The sequence below is a fragment of the Chionomys nivalis genome, chromosome 2, assembly GCF_950005125.1.
Source record: "Chionomys nivalis chromosome 2, mChiNiv1.1, whole genome shotgun sequence".
Taxonomy (NCBI): Eukaryota; Metazoa; Chordata; class Mammalia; order Rodentia; family Cricetidae; genus Chionomys; species Chionomys nivalis.
The window spans coordinates 11,826,860-11,850,640 of NC_080087.1; the positions used below are offsets into that span (position 1 = coordinate 11,826,860).

General features: G+C 51.4%; 2 protein-coding genes across 4 annotated transcripts in view; one reads left to right on the forward strand and one right to left on the reverse strand.

Moving 5' to 3' along the window:
• Ezr (ezrin) overlaps positions 1-16,484 on the forward strand; it is a 42,016-nt gene extending 25,532 nt beyond the window's left edge. Inside the window, exons 4-13 of one of the 2 annotated variants that reach the window (XM_057762682.1) lie at positions 310-584; positions 1,107-1,190; positions 1,984-2,130; positions 7,838-7,934; positions 12,198-12,361; positions 12,577-12,707; positions 13,451-13,611; positions 13,909-14,001; positions 14,930-15,181; positions 15,301-16,484. In XM_057762682.1, the coding sequence (XP_057618665.1) occupies positions 310-584; positions 1,107-1,190; positions 1,984-2,130; positions 7,838-7,934; positions 12,198-12,361; positions 12,577-12,707; positions 13,451-13,611; positions 13,909-14,001; positions 14,930-15,181; positions 15,301-15,465 (1,569 nt within the window). In that variant the 3' untranslated portion in view covers positions 15,466-16,484. The remainder of the gene's footprint in view (positions 1-309; positions 585-1,106; positions 1,191-1,983; positions 2,131-7,837; positions 7,935-12,197; positions 12,362-12,576; positions 12,708-13,450; positions 13,612-13,908; positions 14,002-14,929; positions 15,182-15,300) is intronic. The other variant, XM_057762683.1, reaches the window with a different exon arrangement.
• Positions 16,485-16,681: 197 nt separating this feature from the next.
• The window catches only part of Sytl3 (synaptotagmin like 3), a 55,074-nt gene continuing 47,974 nt past the window's right edge, over positions 16,682-23,781 (reverse strand). For both annotated transcript variants that reach the window (XM_057761990.1, XM_057761991.1), the window contains 5 exons: positions 21,389-21,559; positions 19,971-20,076; positions 19,157-19,262; positions 17,994-18,199; positions 16,682-16,916 (listed from right to left, as the gene is read on the reverse strand). In XM_057761990.1, coding sequence (XP_057617973.1) covers positions 16,807-16,916; positions 17,994-18,199; positions 19,157-19,262; positions 19,971-20,076; positions 21,389-21,559 — 699 coding nt within the window. In that variant the 3' untranslated portion in view covers positions 16,682-16,806. The remainder of the gene's footprint in view (positions 16,917-17,993; positions 18,200-19,156; positions 19,263-19,970; positions 20,077-21,388; positions 21,560-23,781) is intronic.

Genomic DNA, 23,781 nt, shown 5'->3' on the forward strand with positions numbered 1-23,781 from the left:
TTTAGGCTGACATCACATGCTACAGTGATGGATTTGGGGCTAGGGAATGTGCTGAATTGGTAGAATGCTTGCCTGGCATGCATGAAGCCCTGTATAAACCAGGCATGGTGGGTCATGCCTGGAATCCCAGGTCTCAGGAGGCAGAGACAGGAGTATTAAACTCAGGACCACCCTCCATAATGCAGCAAGTCTGAAGCAGGCCTGGGACACTCTCAAATGATAAGAACAATACTTATATAATAGCGTTTGGATCCCTGGTGTTCAGGAATGGGCTGGAGTTGGTACTGAGAACTGCCTTCTGTCCCATAGGTATCAGCACAAGAGGTTCGGAAGGAGAACCCTGTCCAGTTCAAATTCCGGGCCAAGTTCTACCCCGAGGATGTGGCAGAGGAGCTCATCCAGGACATCACGCAGAAGCTGTTCTTCCTCCAAGTCAAGGAGGGGATCCTCAGCGATGAGATCTACTGCCCCCCAGAGACAGCTGTGCTCCTGGGGTCCTACGCCGTGCAGGCCAAGTTTGGAGATTATAACAAGGAGATGCACAAGTCTGGGTACCTTAGCTCTGAGCGACTGATCCCCCAGAGGTGAGCCTAGGCCGGCCTGAGAGGAGGGAGGAGGAAATAGGGAGCACTGTCAAGTCACTTAGGCTGGGAGGCTGGAACTTTCCTAAGTGCTCCTTTAGGACTGTTCTGAGCCAGTCCACCCCTCTGATGATTAACTGAGACACAGCAGGGTCACTGTGTCCCTTCCTCTTGTGTTTGATGGCCAGGCCCCCTCTGACCTGCTTAGCTCTGCCTGGTATACAGTAACCTGGCCTCTGGCAAGTCTGCCCTTCCTCACTGGTGACAAAATATGACCCCTTTTGGAAGAAAAGTCATTTAAAATACTGTATAAAAGCTTACAGCGGGATTTTGGGTTCTTTGAAAGGCTAAGTCTTCAGACTTATGTTCCAGAAAGAAAACCAGAAAGTAGAAACAAAAACCCTGTGTGATTGTCTCATTCACAAGAACAGTGGGGGTGAATGCACGTAGGAAGGGGCCTCTTGGCTCACATGCCACAGCCCTCGAGGTGACAGCCCGCCCTGCATCTCTCCTTTTGAAACCTAGAGTCATGGACCAGCACAAGCTCACCAGGGACCAGTGGGAGGACCGGATCCAGGTGTGGCACGCAGAACACCGAGGGATGCTCAAGTAAGTGTTGCCATTTCCCGCTTACCTTCTTCTCATGGGACTCCAGGTAGCACTTCCAGAGAGGTCAGCGTTTGGTCTTCATGCTTGGTGACATACAGCACAGACAAGTGGGGTTCCCTTGGGAAGAAATTTTAGAGTTTTGTTTTTTTAAATAAGGCCTAGTGTTCTTGCCTGGGGAAAGAAGCAACTCGGTTTAAGCCTCAGATGCTAGCTCCAGCCATCAGAGGAAAATCCTGCAGTGAGGTTATCGCCTTCAACACTACACATAATGTAAACATGGGCCCGGGTGAGAAGGCCGTGGAGCCTGAGGGACAGAGGCGTGGAGGCTTCAGGGTGCTCAGGTGAAGATCCCAGTCCCTGCTGCTGGCCTCAGCCCTCACTATTTTCTTGTAGTGTGGGACTTGGAAACTATGTGCTGCAGAGTCTTTAGCCAAGAGCCTTTGTTGGGATCTCTGGTCATTCTGTGAATGCAAGAAACAGGGTTATCCTAGCAAGAGAATAAAAAAAAAAAATCTGTCTCCTTAGAAACCAGAGCAAATCAGTTAGCTCTCCTTGAATGTGTAGAGCAGATAAGTTTCAGGGCTCAGGATCGCACAGACCCCTGTCAGGGAGCTGCTTGCAGGCCTAGCCCATCCCTACTGCCTAGCTGCCTCTGGTTGATCCAGGCTTTGCCTCCTTGTAAGCCATGCCCCCACTCTCCTTTGCTGGCCTTTATTCCCAGCATCTGCAGAGGCTCGTGTGTTTGGGTGTGATTTATTGCTAACCCCAGAACCTATGTTTTCTTTCCCATTAGGGACAGCGCTATGCTAGAATACCTGAAGATTGCCCAGGACCTGGAAATGTACGGGATCAACTATTTCGAGATCAAAAATAAAAAAGGAACAGACCTTTGGCTTGGAGTTGATGCCCTTGGACTTAATATTTATGAGAAAGATGACAAGTGAGTTGAAATTGATCATTGGTTTTAACTGTGGGGTAGCAGGCCTACAAAGCCAAGGAAATGCCAGGTGTGTGTGCACACATGCTCATGTGCACATATGTGTGTGCATCTGTGTGTGTGTGTGTGGTGCGTGTCGAACGGTGCGGTAGCTTAGTGACCAGAAGTCAGTTGTACCTCTAGTCTGTTCTGTAGCACGTGGAGTCTGTGGCAAGGGAAGGCCTAGAGTGCACCAACCTTAGAACCCTGAGCCCTGTGATGCAGAGAGGGTGTAGCTAGCTTTTAGAGGACTTTCCCCCTCTGCAGCTATTCCAAGGCTGTTGTCTAGCCAAGGTGGACTCCTGGCTCAAGGTTTGTGCTAATCCAACCAGGAATGTTGGTAATGCCAGCAGACACTCCAGGAGTCTGTAAGCAGCAGCAGCCTGCATGTAGGAACAATTAGCTAAATCCCCTGAGCCCACAGAAGGTGTCTAATTGCTTCACAGCCATCCCATGCAAGGTCTGCGAACAGAGTCATAGGAAGAGAGCCGCCTGGCGCCAGGAGTCTCTTGTCAGCCGCAGGTGTTCGCCCGCCCGAGTTGCCTTTTTCCCACCAGGGGAAATCAGCCGGCTTTAGCAAGGGTTGCCTGAGTGCAGCAGCTGGGCAACAGGAGTGTGCCATGGTCTTGATGCCAGCCTGGAGCCCTGAGGTGCAGCCAAGCCCTGTGAAGTGTGTCAGGATGTGTCGGCTCCCCCTTGTCTCACCCTGCCGCCATGTCCCTGTGCAGTTATCTAAGAGAGTGGCCTTGCTGGTAATAAGTAACATAAAGCATCCAGCTAGCGGCCAGGCATGGTGGCAACGCCATTAATCCAGCATTCAGCATTCAGGAGGCAGAACAGACAGAGCTCTGTGAATTCAAGGCCAGCAAGGGCTACACAGTGAGACCCTGTTTAAAATATAAAGTAACCCATTCAGAACATCCCAGGAACCCTAGAAGTGGGCTGTGGAGTGTTTCATGCTTGCTAATGCACAAGTATGCTTGGTGCGGTGTTGGTAGAGAAGCAAAGGCAGTCTGAGCCACAGGCAACAGGTGCTCTCGGCCCACAGGCCCTCCTCTGCGCCAGGACTAGAGGCTGGGGGACTCTGAGACACCACCATGCCGAAAAGCCGGGCCTGGGGTCAGAAAGTGAGCACCCGGCCCTGGCTGTGGGAAGTTAGCTGCCTCTGCCTTTTAGCTCTGTTTGTGAATGGCCAGATTTTGTAACAAGCCCTGGCAAGGGCTGTCCAAACAGGTTTTTCCAGCTGTAAGAAACAGCCATGGGCAGGGACTTGGTGATGTCAGCCTGTAACCAGCCTAGCCCACAGAAATGTTGCCGCTTTTTCCCCCAAGTAAATTTTGAACTGTGCCCTGCTGGGTCCCCCACCCACCCCCAGGCTCCCTCCCATTCAGCAGCCAATGCAATTCCCCTGGTGGCAGCACTGTGACTTCTAAAGAAAGCACAGCCTCTCTGCAGAGGAAAAGCATTGAGATCGAGACCGAATCGGTTAACAGCCAGGTTTTCTCCTGTTTGCAGTAGCTACAGGAGGTTGTTCCCGGCTCTAAGGCCCTGAGTATTGAATTGCATCCTTCACCAATAGAACTAGTGGTAGGGATTGGGTATTCTTGATACATTGTTAATAGGGCAATTTGATACACAAATAAACAGATATATCTTTATCATAGTTTTTTTTAAATTAAATGGGCTCTGGCTGGGAAATGCCTCCCAGAGACCCCCTTTTCATGGTGTACGGCTTAGAACAGTGGGAGCATAGGTATTGAAAGCCTGTGTGTGTCCCCCTTCTTTAATCCTTGGCTCGGAAGGAGGGGCGATGGGCTCAGAAGTCCAGCTGAGCCATTCCCCTACCAAAGCTCTCCTGACTCGGAAATCAGTGAAAACTAGGGACACTGAGGTGTCTCCCGCCTTGGCGTCAGCATGTCAAGCCGCCTCACTCCACCATGAAGTGGTTGTGTAGGCAGCAGTCCTGACTCTGAAAGACTGGGTCCCAGAGGGGCTTGTGGACTGGTGGGGACATCAGTCCATCCATCCATGTGGTCACTGAGGGTGGCTTCACAAGCATGCTCTTCAGCTGGCAGCACCCTACCCTGGAGCTGGTGTGTCTCACCGTGAATTACGGCATCCGTACTTGTCCCAAGAAATGAAAACCGAGATCACGTACTACGTTTTGTTATCGCAGTAGGTTTTGATAGAAGATTTAAAAATAGTAAAATGTAGACTTGTGTTTATTTGCCGACTTTTGACAAATATGCCTGAAAAATCCCAAATCATACCAAGACGTAGAGTATTTATCATCTCAGCTGGGCTCTTGTGGCGCACGCCTTTAATCCTAAGCACTCAAGAGGCCGAGGCAGGTGGATCTCTGAATTTGAGGCCAGCCTGATCTACAGAGTGAGTTCCAGGATAGCATGAGCTACAGAGAGAACCCAGTCTCAAGAAACCACCCTGCCCCCCCCCCAATATCTCCATTGCTGCTGATTTTGGATTTAAAAAGTTTTAAATATCCTTAAAAAATTTGTTCCCAACTTAAGTTTAAAATAGTACAAAGAATTCCACTATACCTTTTACCTGTCTTCTCGCAAGGGTGACCACCAGAACTGGTGCTCACGCGGACGGTGGCCCTCTGTGGGTCTCATTTCCACGTGTTGTCCCAGCAGCCAGTTCCTGCTTCTGACACCCAGCCAGCATCAGCACCGTGCTTCCTTGTCTCCTGGCTCCTCAGCACTGCTGGCCTGGACTTTCCACTGATTTTCTAAAACCTTCAGCTTCGCAGGGCCAGGGTTTGCTCACATCAGATTGGAGTTTTGCCCTTTGGGCAAGAATCCCATAGAAGGGCCTGAGGCCTTCCACAAAGAGCAGCAGGTGGTGTCCGTGGGTCCAGCCCTCAGTGGGAGCCTCCACTGTCATGTCTGTCCCTCTCATTGGAGTTGGCAGTATATTTTAGGGAGATTCTGTGAGGCTGAGCTTACTGACACCGACTCTTTGACATTCTGCTATTGATTCTAATGTCCATGGATGAAACCTTCATGAGATTATTTCTGTGTTAAGAAATGGCGATCTGGGGGAGGGGGACAGGCAGTCTCACACAGATACACATAGCTCGAAGGAGCCAGTTTCTTTTTTCTATTTATTCGACTCTGTATTAAAATGAAGTGCGGGTATTTGTCAGTGGTAATGTTGTTCGTTTAATTACTCGGGCTGTTTCAGATTCAGCCTGTAGGGACCTTGGCATCGGTACCTGTGTCCTTTCCAAGTACCCCATTGTGCTGAGGGTGTCCTTGTCCTCTCACATCTCAGGATGCCTCAGTCCAGTCCTGTGTGTGCCCAGCATCCAGCCATCTGCAGAAACCTCTGTGTTTTTGGTAGAGGCTCCCACGTTGCCATCATCAACCGCCTCCAGTTCCAGCTTACAAGTTGCCCAGGCTACCCTAGAACTCACCACTCTCCTGCCCCTCAGTTTTCCCGGTGCTGGGACTATTGGCATGTACCACCTGTTCTCTCCCACCCCCTTCTCAGTGGGTGACACATACAGGCAGTCACAGGATACATCTCCTTGGTGGGCCATGCCCATGTCCTACGTGTGATCTCTGTTTGGACAGGGAGAGGCAAAGAGGGTGCTTGTAGGCTTTCGTTTTCCAACTGGTTAAGAATTAAAGGGTGTTCTTTAACTCAGAAGTGAGTCACAGCTACCATGTTTAACGCTGTGCTTTGATACAGCAATTAGGCTTATGAGTGGCTACGGGATTGTCGCTCGCTCGTGTGAGCTTTCAAAGTCTTCAAGGCCATGTTGGGCCCAGCCTTTGGGAAACAGGTGCCTGTTGAGCTTGGAGGCCTGGCTTTTCTGGGTCAGAGACTAGAGAGACCTGTACGGACAGGACTGTGGGCCAGAGCCCGGCCTCCTTGGGCTTTAAGGAGCTGAGACATTGATCCGGCCATGTGGCTATGGGTTGAGTAGCTGTCTCCTGGTTCTTAGTGCTTCTGTGACCAGCTTTGTCCTCAGAGTCTGGAGGAAGTGCTCCAGAAGCAGCTGCTTGTCATTGCCATGTTTTAGCTTTTCTCTGTGTATGTGGGGCGGGGGAACACAGGCAGAGGATGCTGGGGACAGACACAGGCAGAGGATGCTGGGGACACACACAGGCAGAGGATGCTGGGGACACAGGCAGAAGATTGCTGGTAGGCACAGGCTCTGGCTGTATTTCAAGTGTTTTGAGACTATATTGCTGAAAGTTACGTGTCCCATGGGTGACAATATAAAGTGACAGACACGCCACATTTGAGGGACATGATGTGTGTTAGCAGTGGCTGCAAGCATAGGTGACAGAGTTGTGGCCTACATGGCTTCTGCAGTTTGTGCCGTGACTACTGTGCCCTAGAAGCCCTCTTGTGGCCTTCAGAGGCTGCCTTTTGTTTTTGACCCAGCCTTTGCTGCCAAAGCAAAAACCCACCCTGCCCATTATGTCATTAGGCGCTGGATGCCACCCCAACCCCCAGCCTTGCTGTGATAGCTGAAAGTAGGAACTGTAGGGGCAGCTGGTTGGTCTTCCCCTCCTGTTAATTTTCATTTAGGTGTGTGTGTGTGTGTGTGTGTGTGTGTGTGTGTGTGTGTGTGTGTGACAGTGTGCGTGTGTGTACAGAAGCCAGAGGACATCAGGTGCCCTGCTTGATCACGCTCCACTTTATTCCCTTAAGACAGGGTCTCTTGTTGAGCCTGAAGCTAGTCTGGTTGCCAGGGAAACTTAGCAATCGTGTCTCTGCCACCATAGTGGTTACAGATGCCTTTGATTTATGAGTTCTGTGGATTTGAACTCTGGCTTTCATATTTGTGTAGAGAACACTCTTCCCCGTGAGCCATCTCCCCAGCCCAGGGCTATTTTGATGGCAGTACTTGGACAGTGGTTTCAGAGTCTGTCCTGTGTTGTTGCTATTTCTGGTGCAGCACTGGAAAGAAGGGTGGGGACATGATGAAGCGAGCAGTGTGGTCTTGACATCTCTTGATGGGAAAGCCAGGATTCAGCCAGTGATGTAGTGACATTGAGTAGTAGGACCATACAGGGCTTCCGTGTAGTCTCAGAGCCACCCTGAACAGACACAGGGTAACATCTAGCAAGGTAGGAGCATGTGCCGGATGAGAGCCAGAGGCAAGGAGTCCGTCTGTCCTGCCCGCTTCCATCAGTCAGTGGCTTCTCTCTGTGATGGAGGCTTGTATGGAAAGCAAGGCATGTTTTTATAAAGCTAAAGGTAACAAGGATCTAAATAACACTGACACGGTCTGTGTCAGAGAGGGAAGGAAGGGGCCTGGGGGAGAGGACAAGGAAGCGTGTTGCTGCCCGGAACCCCATGTTGAAAGTGTAGTTTGAGAAGGAAGGCCACTCTCAGGTGAGTAGAAACAGTTGACATGTCTGAAGCGAGAATTGGTTGACCAACAGGAAATTAATCAGACCCGCAGAACGGAACCAGCTGTGTGAGAGCTTGGGGAGGGTGATGTGTGGGGATTTGAAGCAGGAGGCTGTGTCAAGGCTGGACCTGGGATGGCAGAGACTGTTGAGATGTGGTGTCTTACTAATTATGAACTTGCGTTATGTTTTAAAGAGAGATTTGCTAAGGTCTCTCAGTCCTAGAGTGCTCGTGTGTCCGGACACCTAACCAACTGCTGCTCTTCTTCTTCTAACCTCAGGTTGACCCCAAAGATTGGCTTCCCTTGGAGTGAAATCAGGAACATCTCTTTCAATGACAAAAAGTTTGTCATTAAGCCCATCGACAAGAAGGCACCTGTAAGTTCAAGTGTAGACCTGGCTACTGCTTATAGGTCTCAGCTAGCTGGGTTTTCAGAACATTGAAGCTCCCCTGTGTCCTGGGAAGACAGTGTTTCTCAGAGTTCCCACTTACGGAGGCTCAGAGACCTTTGTGCCACATGACTGACCATCACAGTGGGAGGTTGTTATGGAGACCAGATGTGTCCATCCAAGTTAGATGATGTAATCTCAGCCTTCATACGGAGGAAAGGACAGCTCTCAGTCATTGACCTTGACCAAGTGATAATAAGCATTTCCCAAAATGACACACTTCTGCCGTGGCACACCCAACTTGCCCAATGTTCGTGTAGGCAGCCAGCCTACCCCTCATACGAACTTGTGGGTGCAGCTACCAGTGTCTCCTTGGTAGCTTGTTGGAACATAGACAATGAGACTTTCAAATCCAAAGGACCAAAATGTGACTTTGTGTACCTTCTTGGGCTGAGCAGTTAAGAAGCGTTCTAGCGTTTCAGAGCATGGCAGTTCCCCAGGGCTTCCACTCTGCCTCTTGTTTTTTCCTCCCAGTTGAGCCTCCCACCTTTCCCCATGGTCACTCTGGTCATCACATGACCTTCACTCAGGCCGGTGCTCTCTGCCCATGTGGGAGGCAGAGTGTAAGAACTGAAAGGATCAGTGTATTGTGGCACTTCATTTGGGCTTTATTCTGTCAGCATTTAAACATTTAGCTGACGTTAGCTCAGAATATTAAAGACAGACATATAGACACAACTATAATATGGAGGAAATGGCAAGAATTCTGTTTTCTGGTTTTTTTTAATAATATTTTTTTTTCTAGAGCTTGTTCTTTTTACTACAGTTATAGATTGGGAACGACTAGGTCCCCAGTCACAGTGGGAAGCTTAGGGAGGCAAACACAGGCTTTTAGGACTGAGATCCACTGCGGAGTGACAGACCCACTCAAAACACTCCCTGCTGCTGCCGCTGCTTTCCTCCCCACACTGCGGGAGTTGCCAAGTCAGCAGGTCTCGCGGCTCGGCTGGCGGAGGTATTTTCTTTATTGAAATGTGCCCCGCTGTGCGTGAGCACGTGCTCCACCTCCACAGGCGCTCACATAGTTCTTCAAAATCAAATTGTGTTTAATGCAGACTCGGGCTCCATGGTAACAGCTCCCATCAGTATGTGGTCCCACCAGCTGAGGGCTACAGCAGTTCCACGTTTTGTGGGCAGTGAGGCGGCGTGGCTAGAAGAACAAGACAATTCTAAAGGAGGTGGCTTTCCACCCAGTGCAGTGCTTACACGCTTTCAGAGCTTTGTTTAATTCCAGCTGACAGGAAAGCCAGCCTTAGGGCTAGACTGTTGAAGAGTGTGTGCACCCACGAAAACATATATGTTGATCAGATTGAATTAGTGCATGCATGTTCACTACTGGGCCGCCCCATGGGAAGCCTCACTTAAAGAAACAGACGTAAGGAGATGACTCAGGCAGGTGCTTGCCATGCCAGCTTGAGGCCCTGAGTCTGGATCCTAACCTACCTGATGGCAGCCCCAGTGGTTAGGGGAAGGTGAGACTGGCACAGGCGGATCTGTGGCATACACCAGCCAGCCCGTCTAGTTGAACTTCTGAGCCCCAGGTTCAGAGAGACCCTGCCTCAAAAAATAAGGTGGAGAGTGATTGAGGATTCCTGATTGATGTGTCCTACCCTCAACACACACACCACCTCCGCTGCGTGCACCCCATTGTGAGGGAAAAGCGGTAAAACCAGGCAGAGAGTAGGACTGTGAGTCTGGCAGTGAGCGGGCTAAGGAGAGGGAGGCCTGTATTAGGGAGCTGAGGGGCAATGGAAGAGGCAGTGTCCCGGTGACCCTCCAGATCTCACCAGAGCTGCCATGTGGCCATGCCTCGTGTCAGCATTTACTTTGGGCACAAGAAAACCACATTTTTAAATTAGACTTTGATGTTAAAAACAACAGAACCCCTGCTGGTGAAGGAGGTATAGGATTTTTTTCCTTGTTGCAGCCTTGCAAAGGGAACCCTGGGAATTTAGAGAACCTCTCTAGAGGACCAGGCCAGGAGGCAGCTTCTCGCCTACCAGCTCACAGATTTGGGGCCTCATTTTGGCTTTTGGGTGGGATCTCTGATCTTACTTCCCTTTCTGCTTGTCCAGGCAGCCTGTGAAGGGCCAAAGCAGTCCCTTCCCTTCAGACCAGGTCCCCCCCATTCCTGTAGCAACCAGGGAAAGGGAGAGAGCTCTCAGGCAGCTGATCCATGGCGTCTGGACTCTGCTCAGCTGATTGCTCAGGGCAGCCTTCTCAGGAACCCTGACAGAACAAGATGGAGCTTCCTGGGGGTGTAGCAGGGCTTGTCTCCTTTACCTGACAGGATTTGGGGTGTCTTGGCCTCCCTCTTCCTTAGTCTTTTTGTGCCTGATGTCTGTTTTAGGACATGGGCTGTCTGTTCTAAGAAAGCTCCCCCTGGTCTCTTCTGTTTTGCATTAAGATGCACTTTGGGGACTTGAACTCGGAAATCTTTAGCTTGAAGTCATAACTGGCTTCTTTCTAAGGTGCCGGTGAAATTCCCTCCCCTCACCCACGCAGCTGCCAACTGCTATCTCTCTGAATGTTTGCTAGTGGTTTCTGGGTCTTTGTCTTACAGGCAGGGTCAGGGAGTCTCGTGTCCGCCTGTAGTTCTAACTCTCAAATCTAGGTGATGGGTGTTTTCTAAAGGGGAGTTGGTACATTTCTCTGCACGTACTTGTGAGTCACAGTGGAACATTTTTTGGGCTGTGTGCCTCTGAAGCCATAAGCCAAGGTTGTTTCCTCTTGTGCAATAAGAGATAGGTAGGTAATAAAAATTCCTGTTTCTCTCAGCTCTGTGGGCTCCTCCCTGGGAAACTCAATGAGTTAATAATCAGTCTGAAACCAGAAGGGAGCCCCACCCAGGAAGTTGAGGGTTTCAGATGGCCTCATGCATACAGGGCAACTAAACGGGCTACCCTTGGGTGTGTCACTTGTCTAGTCCAGCATGCTATCAGTCTCTCGGGTGGCTGTGGGCGGGATGCGCACTGCTGTGTTTCCGTCACCTTCCTTCCAGGTGGCTGGAGGAAGCCACAAGACATTTCCAAATAAGCCATGTCTCCCCTCTGTTACCCAAGCTATTGTGGAAGGAGCAAGAAGTTAGGAAGTGAGGTTGTCTGTCCTGCAGACAGAATTTCCAAATACCATGCTCTGCCTCGAGTACATAAGGCATAAGGCAGCTGGCACCAATAAGTAGCCACTGTGCATGGAGCCAGTTTACTGTCCCAGGTACTACTCGAGTCCCTTATGAACAATTTAGTCCCGTGACATTCCCACTATATCATCACCCTCATTCTCTGAGTGATGGAGTAATTTGCTCAGGGTTGCAGGACTCAGCTGTGGTGGCGTGTATTAACGGGCTATCACCCAGCTACTATCTGTTGAGCGCCAGCAGAAACTACTGAGTGTTGATTTGGTCCTGGGAGACAGATGAGTAGACAGCCCCCGCTCTCAGGAGGGAGCTGTGGTCTAGTGGGGGTCGGATGCAGAACTAGGCAGTGGAATTGTGTGAGTGACACACTAGCACGGTGGTCTAGAAACAGGCCTGGGGTCGCTGGGTAGACGGGGCTGGACTGACACTCCCTTTGAAGGTGCTGTGGCAGCGCAGCTCAGTTCACATGGGTTGTAGGGCTGGCAACCGGGAGGCCGATCAGGGCAGTGAGCAGTGTGTGCATGGTGACGGGCTTGGCAGGAGGCAGACAGCTCAGGACCAGGAATGGAAGGATAGTGAGAGGGGCTGGGGAAGCAGACACCAAAACATAATACACTAGGGGGTCCATGATGACCACCCCCCTGCCTTTCTCACGACAGGAGAGGTCTCTTGATAGAACGCTGTAGACCGAGATTTAGTGTGTACAAACCCACGCTAGGCATACCACACACCAAAACATAATACACTAGGGGGTCCATGATGACCACCCCCCTGCCTTTCTCACGACAGGAGAGGCCTCTTGATAGAATGCCGTAGACCGAGATTTAGTGTGTACAAACCCACACTAGGCATACCACACATAGACCACAAATATGTATGTGAGTGGATATACACACATGTGCATACAGACCACACACACGCCTCATGGGGAGTGAGCATTTCTGGCCCCATCCTCTGTGGCATTTGGACCGTTAAAGAAGGTTCTGGAACTCTGAAGTGTGGTCTTGGGAAAGGAGGAGTTGGTGTCAACCAGGCCACCCTGTTCTGTTTTGTAGGACTTCGTGTTCTATGCCCCACGCCTGAGAATCAACAAGAGGATCCTGCAGCTTTGCATGGGGAACCACGAGTTGTACATGCGCCGCAGGAAGCCTGACACCATCGAGGTGCAGCAGATGAAGGCCCAGGCCCGGGAGGAGAAGCACCAGAAGCAGCTGGAGCGGTGAGTGGCCAAAGAGCCCAGTAGAATGTCACCATCTGTAGGTGTCTGGGACCCCAGACACATCCCAGGAACTGTCCCTGGGAACCTCTGCCACCCGGTGTGTCACCAACCATCCAGGCCCAGGCTCCCAAGAGAACAGAGATGTAGCAGGCCGGCAGCTGTGTTCAGGTCCGGGGCTGCCTGCCTCACCCTCCCCTTCGTCTTCCCTCTACCAGACAACAGTTGGAAACGGAGAAGAAAAGGAGAGAAACTGTGGAGAGAGAGAAAGAACAGATGCTGCGGGAGAAGGAGGAGCTGATGCTTAGGCTGCAGGACTATGAGCAGAAGACCAAGAGGGCCGAGAAAGGTCAGGAGCTCGGGCTGCCCACCCCTTCCCACCCAACCCCCTCCCCCCGGTCATGCTGGGGTTGGCCCACAGCCAAGAGGGGACTTGTGTGTCTGTTTAACATAACCCCCTAAGATAGATGACTGTGCCGTCATTGAGATTAGACAGGGTCCTGTGCTTTAAATGTCTGCGCCTGTCATATTTGATTTTCCACTACTTTCCTGAGACTGTGAGGTCGAGGCAGCCTGCAGTCAAGCTCCAGTGAGGGACAGAGATGTGGGACACACTACTCCTACACCTTTTAGAATCAGTACCACATCCCCTTAGCACATACTCAGCTGCCACAGCCAGCTTGTGACACCTCCACCATCCGTCCCGGGTCACAGGACCAGCCCTGCCCTTAGAAGACACTTAGAAGGGAGATGGTGTTTGCTGGGGCCTGCCAGATCCCAGCGGGCCAGTTCTGTGTCTGAGGCAGTGTGCAGATGAGGTGGAGCTGGCGAGGGTGCTGTGGGGCCATTAGGGTGCAGCGGGTTAGCCCCGGGGTCAGGGTGTCGTCGGTGGTCTCCACATACTTAGGTCATCAGCAGGAACGAGCCCTGAGGTGTCCCTGCTCACAAGCCCGTGACTCAATCTAGGACTCGGGGGTTTGAGGTTCAGTTTTTCACCCAGTGTCCCTCAGCCTACTAGGGTGGGAATGGAAGGCTGAGGCTCATTTCTTGCCTGGGAGAGTCTGAGCAGTTCTGACTCCATGTTCCCTGCAGAGCTCTCGGAGCAGATTGAGAAGGCCCTCCAGCTGGAGGAAGAGAGGAGGCGAGCCCAGGAGGAGTCTGAGCGTCTGGAGGCCGACCGTGTGGCTGCCCTTCGGGCCAAGGAGGAACTGGAGAGACAGGCACAGGATCAGATAAAGAGCCAGGAGCAGCTGGTATGATTGCCTGGTTTCAAGATGCTGAATTATGGAGAGGTTGTTCCTGGGGAGCCAAGCAGGTGACACCTGCCTTGCAAAGCTTTCAGCTAGGGCTGTAAGCAGATCTGCAGCCGCAGGGAGCGGGGTGGGCTGCATGTGTGTGCACCCTCAGGGAGGTGCCAGCAGGGTCTCCAGGCCATGAAGGAGGGGGCGCAGCCCATCGCCAGGGAGGCCATTCATTCCTGTCGGTGAATGTTGGTTCACCAATGGACTCTGCCAGAAGGATCCTAGGAGTGACTCCACCCTCTCTTCCAGGCGGCCGAGCTGGCAGAGTACACTGCCAAGATCGCACTCCTGGAGGAGGCTCGGCGGCGCAAGGAGGACGAGGTGGAGCAGTGGCAGCACCGGGTAAGTCTGACCCCAGAGACCCTGCGTAGCCATGGGGTGGGTACATCTGGGTGGGAGCCTTGCGAAGGGCTCTAGCTCAGCTGCAGGTCACATCACAAGCTTCCGGAACCTCTCAGAACCCTTTGCAGATGTCTTCTCTGTTAATGAGATGGAAATCTTGACCTGGTTGAAGAGGTAGAACAGCAGGCCAGCGTTGCATTGGGTTAGCAGAGGAACAAAGGCCTGCTTATTCCTTTCCCACCTCCCACGCGCTTCAGCCTTGATCAGACACTGACTGGAATGAGTTTTTGATTCTAATTGCTTGGGTGCCCCCTGCAGTGGGGTCACCGAGCTTTGAAGCTGGTGTGACAGTTGGAATGTCCTGAAGAACTTGGAGTGCTCCAGGCTCCTCAGACTGGGCGGCAGCAGTGTTGTGTCCTGCCTAGGTCAGTCAGCTATGGCTGAAAGAGTGCCTGGATCCGCCTTTGTCCCCATGTCCTCCAGGACATCTAGGTGATACGGTGTTTACCATGGACTCAACACTGCACTTTGGCAGTCCCCTTTCCCACATGTCCTGCTTCTAGGGGTTCCTTTCTGGGGCTGCCCCGGGCCTGTATCTCCCATCTATACTGTATATGTTCTCCAGCCCATTGCAAGCAGGTGAAGAAAGCCATTTATTTATAAGGCTTCTTTAAGAGGAAGGGTGATGGTGGCTGAGGATGAGATGCAGGCACAGACACTCCCAGTGCTGGTGCTTCCAGGCTGGAGACTAGGAGTCTAGGTGGAGACATGGTATTCAGAGGGTCCAGGCTCTGCACTTGGGTGGTGCCACCCTTGTGAGAGCCGAGGAGTCAAGATCTCTAGGCTCCTTACTGGCAGACCATGCCATTTCTTAGAACACAGGCTGTGGGAAAGAGTTCTCATTTGACCTGTGGTCTCCTCTCCAAAGGCCAGAGAAGCCCAGGATGACCTGGTGAAAACCAAGGAAGAGCTGCACCTGGTGATGACAACACCGCCACCTCCTCCACCCCCAATGTACGAACCGGTGAATTACCACGTACATGAGGGGCTGCATGACGAGGGTGCAGAGCCCATGGGCTACAGCGCTGAGCTCTCCAGTGAGGGCATCCTGGGCGACCGCAACGAGGAGAAGCGGATCACCGAGGCCGAGAAGAATGAGCGCGTGCAGCGGCAGCTGCTGGTGAGTGGGCGGAGGGTCCTCCCTCCTGTCCATCCGTATTCTCATCTGCTGGTCACTCCATGGGGTCACCATGTTAGCATCATGACAGGTAGGTAACAGATCCTTGCTTCATGTTGCAGACCCTGAGTAATGAGTTGTCCCAGGCCCGGGATGAGAATAAGAGAACCCACAATGACATCATCCACAACGAGAACATGCGGCAAGGTCGGGACAAGTACAAGACGCTGCGGCAGATCAGGCAGGGCAACACCAAGCAGCGGATTGACGAGTTCGAGGCCATGTAAAGGCCACGCCACACCACGACCCAGGGTGGAGGGCACCTCACGGCGGGGGGTGTCACCCTTGGCTCTTTAGTACTCTTAAGTCTAGAAACCCCCTTGACAGGTTCCAGTCCCTCAAAGAGCAGTTTCGGGGCAGAACTGTTCTACACCAGGTCCCAGTGGAAGCCCCCTGGTTACTTCCAGCTGTATCATAGTGCCAAACAGGCCAGATTTTTATGACAGTTACCGAATCACTTCCTGTTTTAAGCAGGATTACAGTGGATTTCGGATACCTCTAAAGGCTAAATAACTTCAGGCTGGCCGTGTGACACAAGGTTCACCATCAGCAGGGACCACACTGCGGCGCACACCTGGGTGCCATACTTTTTCTAGTTTCGAAATGAGCTCAAATCGACTTTGTTCTTGATTTCTATGAAGGATCCATCTCCGTGTTCTAAGGGGTGAAAATGATTTTGCAGTCTGAGTCTAAAGCACGCTCCCGCACAGTTCCCTTCCTCCGCACCGCTGCAAAGTCTACGGCGGTCCTTGAGCGTACGGTACAGGACCCTCCCACTAGAAAACTTGGTTTCCGTGCTTGCTGTTAGCGTACATTGGTGGACTTCTCTACCTAATGATCTGCTATAGAGAATAGTATTTATATAAAGTGATAATATGGGTTTGTAACATTAGTTCTCAAAAGGGAAAGTTTTGTTCTGTATATTTTGTTACCTTTTACAGAATAAAGGAGCATTAAGAACCGTGTACTCGAGACACTTGATCTGACATGGGGCAGTTGGAAACCGACTACTGCAGTAATCATGCCTGGACATAATGTTGGTGGGGTTTTGTGCACGTAAGTGCACACTTCAATCTCCTGTCGGTTTCTCATTTAAAAAAATACACCCTGAGAGCATTCACACTCCAGCCCGCCTATTGTGAGCGCCTGGTTCCTGTTTTCAGTTTGTCTTCCTTTGTGCCGCCCCGTCCTTTTCAGATGTGATGTCATCGCACCAGACCTGTGCACAATAAAAGCTCTCCGAGGCCTTGTGTCTGCTTGCATGGGGTCTTTCGAGACATGCCCAGCACACTTACCAGACAGATGTCTTCCCAGGCTCCTTCACTGGGAGGCTTTCCACAGGAAACAGGCAGGCAACACTCAGCACACTCTTTTCTCTGAGACACACACGAAGTACAGAACTTTTGTTGTTAATGATGAGAGCCACAGGCCGCTGCTGAGCATTTATTGAAATCAGGACACTTCCGGTCAGTAACCTCCCCAAGTGGCCGTAACCATACAACTACAGTTGGTTACTGGTGCCCCGGTGGGTCTGATTCCGCCATGATCTGTCGGCCTTGGGCTTCGCCTCAGTGCAGGACGAGGGTCATGTCTGTCCATAAGTTGGGACTGGACAGGACTTTCTGCCATTGAAGTTTGGACTGTGAACAGGAGTCCGTACAACCCGCAGCGCCTCCTTCTGCAATGAGATAGTAGGCGGTGGGTGAGAGCGCCCCTTCCCCTTCCTAGCCTAAATTTAAGAAGGGCGCTAAAGAGAAGCCCCTTCTTTCCCTAAGAGGCACCACACCCCTGCACAGGAGACGTGAGGATGGTATGTACTGGGGGTGTCCTCAGAGTGGAGTCTCCAGAGCCTAGGATTCTATGCTTGAAAGTGGTGGTTTTCAACCTGAGGGTTGTGACCCTTTTACAGGGGTCATCAAAGACCATCAGAAAACACAAATACTTACATTGTGATTCATAACAGCAGCAAAATTAGAGTTCTGAAGTAGCAACAAAAATAATGTTGTGATTGGGGGTTACCATATGAGGAACTGTATTAAGGGTTGCAGCGTTAGGAAGGTTGAGAACGCTGCTCTAAAGGAGAGGAAGTGGACTCCAAGCTTCCAGTTCTCAGCGGGAGTCATGGACCTTAATTCTGAGGTTGAAGGTGGGCTGGGGACCCTGTTTTTTCATGGAAAAGATTTCTCAGAGGAAGGGTTTACTTTGAAACATTTGCATCCTAAGGAATGCAGCTCCAGCCGGTTAGTGCAAGAGATGCTGGTGGTACCTGGGGAGGTCTTAGATGTGGGAGCCCCGCTGAGAGCACAGAACCTGCCTGCTCCCAGTAGGAGGCTGTCCATACAATGCCAGCAGCCCCCTTCAGGGTGAGCTGTGCAGAATGGTGCCCTTGTCTGCCCCTCAGTGACGTCCTTCCAGATGTATGTTTGGCTGGGCTGAGATATTTTCCTTAAGGAAGTAATCCTCTTATGACTGACACCAGAACAATAGTAAATACTGTCCCTTGCCTGTTGTGAACCCTGAAGCTTTTGTTTCTTTAGCTGATCCAAATCTGATTTAAATTGCAGAAATAGTTGGCGGTATTATCTTCTCTGGTGTAGTTAAACCTGGATTTGGGGATCCCCGTTAATGACAGGACAGGGCAGTTTCAAAGCTGAAACTGTTGAAACGGTACCCACGTTGGGTAGTCACTAAGGACATAAATCTGTGATTTTCACCAATAAAGTCTGGGAGACATAGAGCCACAAAGTAGACTTACTTGAGCCAAGCCTGGCTCCCCCGAGCAGGCGGTCACTCATGCCAAAGATGGCCTGGTCCCAGACAGTCAGCTCCAGGCTGGACTGCCTCAGCTGAGAGCTGCTCACACCGCTGAACACGAAAGAGTGCTTCCACTGGGGACAGGCCTGCTTCTTCAGCACTGGGGATCTCACACGCAGCTTTTGCTGGTCTGGCAGAGTGAGGCAGCTGAAGAAGGAAACAGGAAGCTTGAGGCCACAGCCCAGCATGCGACCCCCTTCCTCATTGGTACCCATCATTTGTCACCTAAGCCCATTCTACACTGAACTGTGTTAGAATCGAGGCCTGTCTCCTCCCTAGAATTCCTATTTCCTTTTAGTGCTGGATCCCACCTCAGGTATTAGGGTAAGTTAGAATTCTGTGGGACGTGACCCTCACTGCGAGCTCTCCTCACGGCCACGCCACCACTGAAACCAATGCTGAGGGACCAGATCTCTGTATATCCATGGCTTCATTTTGTTCCAGTCTTAGGAAGATACATTCAGAAAAGCTAAATTGCCCTAGGGTGTACATAGTAGTAGCAAGGGGTTCTATCCTGACAAGCCACCATTTTTTCCCCATGCTTCAGTGACTGGGGTTCACGCCTTTATTAGTGTTTTCCTCTGGGGACACGGACACCTGTAGTGACTGGAATGGCAGAGTGACCATGTGATGCTTAATGCAAGACCAGGTGCTGAGCTAGGGAAATGCTAACTGAACTTCACACTCAATTTCAAAACTGATTGCTGGTCTATCAAGAACTGGCGAGGTCTGGGTTCCTGTTTAAAATGCGCTATTCCCAGTCATGCTGCGCATAACCAAACCTCATCTCTTGGAATTCTTGGTCCTTAAAAATGTGCTTTGTTCGATTTTTTTTAAAATCTAATTACTTTGTTATTTTGTATGTGCATGCATGTAAGAACAAGTGCACACGCCACATGTGTTGGACACAGAACAACTTGCAAAAGCTGGTTCTTGCACTGTGTGGTTGGTTCCAGGTCTTTATTCACTGAGCCATCTCACCAGCAAGCACTATTTTAGATTTTCATAGGAAAACTAAATAAGTTCAAATGGTCTATACTTTTTGATGTTTCCTACAGATTTTGGACCATGGTCAGTATATACTCACTGATATCTAATACCTACCCCTTAACAAAAGAGTTTAAGGTACCATCCGAACGCACGGGTAAATTCTTGGCTCCCAGTACAACCAAACAAAGTTGCCCATTAAGCGATAACTGACCTCCCGTACCTGGAAGGGAAGTCAGAACTCGGGTTAAGCATATTTTTCCTGATATGTTAGTCTACAGTACCAACAGTCAGAAAGTGGTAGCTCCCTGAGAGGCTTTGCCCACACATTTCCTGAGGCAGACAGAATGGAAGAACCAGTAAAATGCCAGGAAGGTGACTGTTCCACAGAGGACCGGGGAAACCATGGCGAGAAAGCTGTGAAAGCTGGTTGTAGCCTGTGCTTTGAGAAGGGAGCCATACGCTGCTAAGCTAGGTCCTGGCAACCTCTGGCAGGTACACGCTGCTGGCCCTGGGAGCCAAAGTCACTGAGCGACGCTTTGTCGTTTATGAGTCCTCCCGTGTCCTTCTCTACCCTCGGTATCTGCATTCCTCATATTATCTAAGTTAAATAGTTCCAGAATCTGCCCTTCACCCACTCCATCCTGACCTCTCTCGGCCTCCAGCTCCCAGGGCCCTAGAAGCAGTCTTGGGTCCTGAATTCTCCATGTGTGCTGCTACAGTGGCCCTCTCTTCAACAGGGCCACCAGAGACTGGCCGTTAGGAAGGATGAAGTGTGCACCGGAGGCCTTGCCTATTCTGGTCACCCATGTACAGGGCCTGGAATGTGGGGCCAGTGGGCAGTGGGAAATCCTTTGCCTACCTCAGACTGCCTGCTCTCTGGATTTTGGGCACAGTGACACAAAAGCTCACGGGGCTGGAGGTCACTCACCTTCTTGGGCCTCCTGGAGCTTTTTTGGCCCTGCAGGAAGGACCAGTTTGGCTCGAACAGCAAGTTCTCCATTATTCTGAGGAATATTGTCTTCGTATTTCTCAGCCTGAGGGTGAGAGGCAGAGCTTAGAAGGAGAATCTTACCCCTGCATCTCAAAACCACCTGTGCCATGCAGGTTGTCCCACCCCAGCCCCATAGACCCTCTCAAAGCCTAAGGATGGAATGGGGGTGCCTGGTGGACTAGCCCTCTGTCTCTCCATATTCACTGCTGCCACCTCAGCCCCTCAGCATGGGAGGAGCAATTCACTACCTTAGCACGTCAGAAGCCATTGGGAACAGCGTGGCCCCAGGGAAGCCTGGACAGCACTGGGCTTGAAAACCCAAGATTTATCCCCGTCCACCAGCCCACTCTAGGTCAGTAAGGATTGGAGCTACCCTTCCATGCCAGCGCCTCCTTTGGGCACCGAGGGCAGAAAGAGTGGCGGACTGCTTCTGAGACCTTACATGATAGCTCTGTAGGCCATGGTGTGTAGCCCTGCAGAGATACAGTTCAGAAGTGACTTCTCGGGTCCTGAGTGACTACCAAAAAGTGAATGGAAAGCCCAGAGAGGAGAGGGTCCTGAATCTGACAGCCCTCCGTCCAGGTGCTGGGAGGGAAGGTGAGGGTTACCACCACCAGAAGCGAGAAGCTGCCCTCAGGGTACCCAGGACTTCTGGAAGCCTGCTTGGGCCTGCTACCATCTGCACTGAAACATTCAACAGGCCCTTCGGTGCCAACTGGGGCAGGGACACTCAAGGTCTAGAAAGCAAGTCCCAGCCCGAGTATCCTGGTGCCAGAGCCCCATGGCAGCCTGTTGACATTCACACCCCATTCAGTGACAGGGTGCTGTGCTACTCCCAGCTGGCATCCCATGAGGTGACAGCTTGGCACTCTGCTGCTGGCCCATTCGCCAAAGGAGGCTGGGCAGGACACCTATGGTAGCCAGTCAGAGATGTCCCAGCCATCTTCATGCTGCCAGTATGTGCGTGCGTGTAGGTGCTCTCAGGCCCTGTGTAGTTTGAATGACAAATGTCCCGCCATAGGCTCATGAATCTAAACTATTAGTGCCTAATTGTGGCACTGTTTGGGGAGGTTACAGAACTTTGAGGATGTGGAGCCTTGTTTGAAGAAGTGTGTCACCGAGGTGGGCTTTGAGAGTTTAGAACCTCAATCCACGTCCACAGGGCTGCCCTTGAGGTGTGATCCCAAGCGTCCTCCCTGCCATGACAAATTCTATCCATCTGGAGCCACACACCAGAACCAAAACATACCCTCTGTTAAGTGGCTTCTGGTCATGGTGTCTTCTCACAGCAACAGAACGGTAGCAACTACAGCTCCCAAAATACAGCCCCCAAAATACAGCCCCCAAACACACACCTTGGCCCGAAGTGGATACCACCTGGCATTCTGGGTCGAACTGTCCTCAAAGTCCCATGTGGCCAGAGGAAGGATCACTTCTCCAAGAAACACCCTCCGGGCAAGGGTACCTAGATGCCACACAGAGACCTGCAGCCTCCGGGTCACCAGCTGGGTGAGGTCTACCTGATACTGCAGGTGCAAGAACAAGATTGTCAGCCGGGTCTTCTAGAACCACCCCCAGGCCTGCGTAGGTTGAGCCCTGGGACTCAGCTGCAGGCAGAGTCCAGGTGTAGTCAGGGTGGGCCAAGCTGAACCTCGCTGTCTGCTTGCCAAGCACCTTGAGCTTCCCCAGAGTCTAGTTCTCATCCCCTCCCACCCCTATTCTCACCCATCACCCTTTCCTGTTTCTCGGATGAAAGTCCTTGCCTAGCCCAGGACTCTGGGAAACCAAATCATGACATACCCTTACACAGGACTGCCCCAAGCCAGTGTTATCCCAAAATACTAAAAACCAGACTTTTGATTTTTTTATTAAATGCAGGGGGACCATAGCTGGAAATCAAAGATATATTTGACACACACCAAGTCCTATGACCCTTCCCCAGTAACGCAGCAAAATAAAGAAGCAAGCAAACAAAGGAAGGCACAAGATTCCAGAGCAGTGTGTTTACCATGGATAGAAAATACATGTGGGTGGGATGTGGGGACAGAGATCAGGAATGTAGGTGACACATGGCCCCTCTGAAGGCTGGGCCACACGCAACACTCCATCTCAGCCTCTGGGAGCCCAGGCTTTGGTCTGTACACTGTACGTTTTCAATAATGGCTACAAAGTGCAAGCTGTTGGGCCCTTGTCCTGTACGGGCACCTTTGGCCTCCAAGAATACAAGTGAGGTCAATACTGTGAATCACTTAGAAGGTAGGTGTGCCTGCCTTGGTCCCGAAGCCATCAGCAGTGAGTGGCATCGCCACCCACGTACCCAGCCCTGAGCTCTCCCTGCTAACTTTTGCACCCTCCTGCCAGCGCTAGCCTCGTGGCATGGTTTGAGCAGCCGCGCACACTGAGGGGACGTGGGCAGTCTGCCTGGATTTTGCATCCTCTTTCCCATCTCAGCGCCTTTCTTTCCCTTTGAGGGACAAGATGGGAAGGAAATGGGGACAGAGACGCTGTGACCTAATTAGCAGAGAGGTGGTGGCGATGGGTGCTGTCCCCATCCTGCCATCTCCTCTTCCCTCTGGGCTCCATGTGCCATGGCTCCAAATGCTTTTGAGCCATGCACATTCCCATTCCACAGCCCTGGGCTCTGTTTTTTTTTTCCCACTTTCCAAATCTCTGTTTTATTTCCTTTCTGTTGTTGTTTTCAAGACAAGGTCTCACTGTGTAACTCCGGCTGTCCTGGAACTCACTGTGTCGCCCACCCGGTCTGGCCTCTAACTCGGAGATCACCTGTTTCTGCCTCCCCAGCACTGTGGTTACAGGTACAGGCACTACACCCAGCACCCTGTTCCATTTCTCCCTCTGTCAGACGGACAACTAAATCATCCTGCGGACTCACCCTCTCCCGTTCCTCACGAGCAGTCGGTTACAAGCCTGACCACAGGGCTGGCTTGCTGCCCTCAGAAATAAGGCTGTTCCAAGAAGAGCTAGCTACAGGGCCATGGTGCAGTGGGTCTTCAGTGTCACCTGAGGCCATTCCCTAACCGCTCCCTCTGCAGCCCCTTGTGGGTCTCCCTGGGACACTCAGGCCTGAGGACATTTCCTGGGTCCTCACTGGCTGCTCACCCTTATCTGATAATCAGGACTGTTCTCCTTCAATAATGAATTTACTATGTTGAACAAGAACTATCTTGTTAGGCTATGTCTCCAAAGCCTGCATCAGTGGTCTGAGGCTACTGTAGACTATGGGGTCTGACACATTAACAGCTCAGAGAACATGCGCAGACAAGGACCAAGTCTGCTGTTTCCTTCCCCTTTCTGATTCCCAGAGTCTCAAAAGGAGTTAGAAACCTCCCCCAACCCAGAGGGCCCCAAGAAACACTCTGTCCAGAAAATGATGGCAAGTGGCTTTTAGAGCCTCAACTTTGTGTGTCTGGTGTATGTGGGGGTACATGCTGTACGTAGTATGTATACATGGTGTGTGTGGTGTATGCTCTATGTGGTATTTGTGTGTGTGTCTGTGGTGTATGCTGTACATGGTCTGTATGTGTAGGACATGTGTGTGTTTGGAGTGCATGTGTCTGTCTGGTACGGTGTGTGCTATATGCAGTGTGTGTATGTGTGTGTGTGTGTGTGTGTTGTGTGATGTATGCTGTATGGGGCGTGTATGTGGTATGGTATGTGCTATAGCATATTATTTGTGTAGGTGCACAGGCATATGAAGATCAGAGATTGATATTAATGTCAGCCTCAA